Source organism: Austrofundulus limnaeus, unplaced genomic scaffold (genome assembly GCF_001266775.1).
Source record: "Austrofundulus limnaeus strain Quisiro unplaced genomic scaffold, Austrofundulus_limnaeus-1.0 Scaffold927, whole genome shotgun sequence".
Lineage (NCBI taxonomy): Eukaryota > Metazoa > Chordata > Actinopteri > Cyprinodontiformes > Rivulidae > Austrofundulus > Austrofundulus limnaeus.
The window spans coordinates 93,692-99,215 of record NW_013953329.1 but is presented as its reverse complement, the minus strand read 5'-3'; the positions used below and the strand labels follow the sequence as shown (position 1 = coordinate 99,215).

General features: G+C 43.6%; 1 protein-coding gene across 1 annotated transcript in view; it reads left to right on the top strand.

Annotated features, from left to right (window-relative positions):
• The window catches only part of LOC106533347 (zinc finger protein 271), an 18,286-nt gene extending 13,109 nt beyond the window's left edge, over window positions 1-5,177 (top strand). The window contains exon 7 of the mRNA XM_014029612.1: window positions 3,135-5,177. Coding sequence (XP_013885066.1) covers window positions 3,135-5,062 — 1,928 coding nt within the window. The 3' untranslated portion in view covers window positions 5,063-5,177. The remainder of the gene's footprint in view (window positions 1-3,134) is intronic.
• Window positions 5,178-5,524: the final 347 nt, after the last annotated feature.

Sequence of the window (5,524 nt, the reverse complement as noted above, 5' to 3'; positions counted from 1 at the left end):
GACCCAACACTCTGGATGAGCTTAAGACCCAAGACACAAGACCCAACACTCTGGATGAGCTTAAGCTAAAGACACAAGACCCAACACTCTGGATGAGCTAAAGACACAAGACCCAACACTCTGAGCTTAAGGCTGCTATCGAAGCATCCTGGGCCTCCATAACACCTCAGCAGAGCCACAGGCTGATTGCCTCCATGCCACGCCACATTGAAGCAGTCATTTCTGCAAAAGGATTCCCCACCAAGTATTGAGTGCAGAACTRAACATAATTATTTGAAGGTTGACTTTTTTTTGTATTAAAAACACTTTTCTTTTATTGGTCGGATGAAATATGCTAATTTTTTGAGATAGGGATTTTTGATTTTTCTTTACTTTTTTGCCAAAATCATCAATTTTAAAACAATAAAAGGCTTGAACTACTTCAGTTGATGTGCAATGAATCTAAAAGTTATGAAAGTTTAATGTTTATCAGTACATTACAGAAAATAATGAACTTTATCACAATATGCTAATTTTTTGAGAAGGACCTGTATATTTAGGTACAATGACCAGTYAATCTGAGTAAGCAATGGTAGGCTAATCTGAAAAGATGTGTCTTCAGGCCAGTCTTAAACAGGGAGAGAGAGGTGGAATTACGTAATCCATGGGGTAGTGAGTTCCAGAGCTGAAAGCTCTGCTCCCCATGGTGCTGAGGCGGGCAGGGGTTACTGAGAGTTGGAGGGAAGAGGCAGATGTTAGAGAGCGGGAGGGTGTGGAGATGTTCAGGAGGTCAGACAGGTAAGGAGGTGAAAGATTATGGATAGTTTTGAAGGTGTGTAGGAGAATTTTAAAGATGATGCAGGATTTAACTGGGAGCCAGTGGAGCTGTTGTAGGACTGGAGTGATGTGGGGTTTAACTGGGAGCCAGTGGAGCTGTTGTAGGACTGGAGTGATGTGGGCAGAGGATGAGGTTTGAGTGATTACACGGGCTGCTGAGTTCTGAACCATCTGTAGTTTGTGAAGGGATTTATTGGGGAGACCAAACAGTAGGGAGTTGCAGTAGTCGATCCTGGATGTTACCAGGCTGTGTACAAGGTTGGCAGTGGAGCTGGGGGTGAGTGAAGGACGGAGACGGTTAATGTTGAGAAGATGAAAGTAGGCAGATCGAGTCACGTTAATGTGGGATGTGAAAGAGAGTGCGGTGTCAAGGATGACACCGAGGTTCTTGACCTGAGGCGAGGGGGTAAGAACGGAGTTGTTAAGTGTGAAGAGAAGATGTTGAGATTTGGAAATGGTGTTTTTTGTCCCAACAAGGAGGAGTTCAGTTTTGTTATGGTTTAGTTGTAGGAAATTATTGGAGAACCAGTTGTTGAGCTCACTGAGGCAGTCGGTAAGAGTGGAGGATGAGAGGGTGGAGTTCGGTTTTGTTGAAATGTAGAACTGAGTGTCGTCGCATAAGAGTGGAAATGGACACCAAACTTACAGAAGATGTCTACCCAATAGAGCATTTCACCTCCTGAAGAGGAGACTGAAGGGAGAAACCCCCCAAAACAAACAAGTGAGAGAAGCCGCTGTAAAAACCTGGAACAGCATCACAAATGAAGAATCAGAATTCTGTTTATTGTCATTCAAACATAACATCAGGGATGCAATGTAGAACGAAATTGCAGTTAAGATCACCCATTCAAGRAAAGACACATAACAAAACATGGGGGAACAGGTCATGTGACAACCAGGTCACACTACCTATTTTAGCAGCTGGAAATACACAATAGGAAGGTTGATTTTAAAAAACTTGCTCTGATCCTATGTTTACATCAGAAACACAGGGCCATATGCACAAAAAATGACTGGCGATAGGGCAAGACAGCCTGGGGCAGGGAGGGAGCTTAGGTCAAATAACACATGAGATGGGAGCGGGGATCAGTGGAGTTGGTGACGTTGAGGTCTCCAAACTAGGACCGACCATAGCCCCCTCAGAGTCCAGAGTCACATTATATTATTTAGCTCGGCTCTCCAGAGGTCAGAGTCTCCTCCTCCTCGGCCTCGGCCAGTTCCAACATGGGTGATGGGGTGGGGTGAGGGAATCCAGCCCTCGACATATCATCCTGGGGAGTTTTAGATAAGCATGGCAATCAAGGCCAAGCTGCTGGGAACTGAATAGATAAACACAATAGTTTGGGACAAAACAGCCTTGAAATTTCAGCTGTTTTTAGTGTCCTAACTGCATTTCTGAAAGTGGCGCAAAAAACTTCAATCAGCCACATTTCGGGATCTCTTGCCTCTTCACCGACTGAAGCTTCACCCAGATGTAATCCTACATGCCAGAGGCTGCAATCCTCATTAGAACCACATCCAGTTTGAAGTTTAGCTCCCCCAGCTGCTGAGTCTGTGTTCTCCCAGCCCGGCACAATCCTTCCAACATGCCCAACAGCTTCTCAACGTCCCGGACCACTGTTAGGGTCGCTTTCACTTTTTGATAGATCGTGACCCCGCCTCCTCTGATCAGCAGAAATCCAGTTATCATGAATCCAAATATATACAAATCTTTCACGTTTTCAATGGAAAGTGGTACGAAACACATCAAGTTCCAAGCCCCCCAGGAACCACTGATACGACCAGCAGCAACCGTTCCACTCGGACAGCTTCGTTCCCCTCGATCCAATCTCAATGTGAAAAAAATCATCAATTGTGTTCAGAGACCAGTTGACCAAATCCATAATTCCTTTTTGTTTTGGATGGTAGGTGAAAAAAGGCTTGAAAAAGCTGCAAAGCAGGATATGAGGGGACAGGTTCAGGAGAGAGCAAAAAAAGTGTCCGTCTCCTCTAAAGCCAAGCAAAGGAAAAAAAAAACAAGTTTGGTGTTGATGGCTTATACCACCAAATATTAAATGTCATTTACTTTAAAATTATTTGTTCCTTTTACTTTTGCTCACATAAAAATGCTGTGATGTATTACAAACGGTGATATATCCTAAGTTGTTTAACATATCTGCATGTTAATACCAGGAAATAGATTTTTTACATCTGCACAAGATTTTACTTCAGCTGTCTTTCCAAGATGGGTTTAGACAAAAACTTGTCCACTGTGGAAGAAAAATTGTAAAAATCCAACATTATCAATGTCTTTACAAGTACTTTTCTTTTCATTTCAGACTTGTTTCTTGATCGTCCCTGCATCATTTCTGCTCTTAAACATCTCTTTCTACAAACTGAGACACTTGAAACTCAACCACAGAAGAGTATTTTGGACGTTGTGCCATCGTGGGTGTCACCTGTGGAAGAGGACTCTGTAACTACGGTTTGGATAGACTCAAATACAGACTTGGAGCATTTGACTGGTGAGACAACAATGGACAGAAATGATTTAACTCTTGGGAAAAACAAAACACAGATGCTTTCGGATGATCAAAGAGGACCTGATGAAAATGTCCTTGAAAGCCAAGGAGTGTCTACATCAGGCCTTATTAGGGAGTGTTACGTTAAGCTTAAAAGACTTGACAGGTCGGCATCCACGATCTCTCGATTTGTGAGAGCGAATAGAGGAGTCAGGATGAAAAAGATTCTGCAGGAAGAGAAAAGAGAACTTGATAATGAGAACGAGTCTGACTACGAGTTTGCTTCCCAGAATTTAGAACCATCGAGCAAACTTTCACTCAGAGTGTCGAATGTCACTGTGGACTCTTCACATTTGGCTCCTATTAGCACATGTAGTGAAGATGACTCGTGGTCTTACTACTCGGATAACTCATGTCACGCTAATAGCAGGACTTCCAGTGTGGCTGATTCGTGGTCCTTCTATTCAGATCAGGCCAGTTCTTCCTTCGTTAGTGATTCTGCTGAAAGCTCCTCAAACAGTGAAGCCTGTGAAAACACCTCTGCTCTGAGACAAAAGTCCAATGTGAACGAAAACATTCCAAAAAAGCCTCGGAGTTCCCTATGTTTTTTCTGCAAAGAGAACATAAACACGAACCTCAGAACTCACATCAAAAAAATACACTTTCCCAACAAAAACTATGCCTGTCCTCAGTGTGACACCAGGTACGAACTCCTGACTTCTCTCCTGCAGCATCTGAAGAAGACCTGCTTCGACTACCTGCAGCAGAGTGCAGATCCAGATCCGTCTGACAAAACTCAGAGCATTTGCAAATGTGACCAATGTGGAACMGAGTTTAGGTACAAGGTTTCTTTACAGAAACACATGATGACCCACCATGAGCTGTACTGCGGCGTGTGTCGGAGGGTGTTACGAGACGCCACGGCTCTGGCTAGGCACAAAACCTCCCACACACCGTTTAAGTGTCCCCGCTGCGATCTCTCCTTCACCATCTTCAGGCCCTTGCTTCGGCACTGCGAGAACGTTCACAGAATCAGCCAGCCGTTTAACTGCAACCATTGTCCCAAAACTTTTTCCAAGTTGCGCTTTTTAATCAAACACGAATGGAAGCACACGGGTCACCTGCCGTTTCAGTGCACCCAGTGCAACCTGAAGTTCAGATCTGATGGAGATCTCGTGTCCCACGAAAGGGTCCACACCAGAGAAAAACCATACCTGTGTTCGGACTGCGGTAAGACATTCTCCCAGAAGTCCAACCTACTGCGGCACCTGAGACACGTCCACAGCGCATCTGGAAGCGAAAAGAAGTACGCCTGTTCTCAGTGTGACACATCCTTTAAAGAAAGGGGAGCCCTGAAAAAACACGAGAGGAGCAAACATTTAAACGAGCTGTTTCGTCATCCATGCCCCTACTGTGAGAAGATGGTATCGTTGTCAGCGATGGCCAGACATAAATTAATTCACACAGGAGAGAGACCTTTTAAATGCACGACAGCCGAGTGTGACAAAACTTTCAGATCAATGGGTGAAGTGAAGAGTCACGTTCTCTTTCACCACACTACGGAGAGGCCTTTTCGATGTGACGTGTGTGGACGAGGCTTTGTTAGATCAGGTGATCTCACTGCACACTCTCGAATACACTCAGGGGAGAGACCTTATGTCTGCGTAGTCTGTGGCAAGGCTTTCCTCAAGCTCTACAGCCTACTGAGGCACAACAGGCTTTTACATGGCTTTTATAAACATTAATGTCTGTCTGGAAGCTTCAGTTCATTTATACTGAGCAGATTTCTGTAAGAAGTGACAAATTGCTCATGCTGAACCAGTGACTGCCAGCTGCATTAAAGTACCATGTTCCAGGTAATGTGTACTCATGTTGGATTGTTTAAAAAAATGATGCAGAACCTTACATACAGAACCATAAAAATGTGCAGCAACATTGGGAAAAGTGTTCTGTGACTTTTAGACAAATTTAGCACAAAACTGAAAAAGATTCCCCATAAACAGTAGCATTTTACACTGCAAAAACTGTCCACCTAACCAAGTATTAAACTCTTATATCAGCCAAAAAGTCTTTTTGATCTTGTTTTGAGACTGATTTACTAAACAAGAACTGATTGTGTAAGAATAATCATCTTGTTTTCAGAATGTGTAAGATTATTTGTCTTGTTAGTCTGAACATTTGACTCAAATTAAGTCAAACATTTCTGC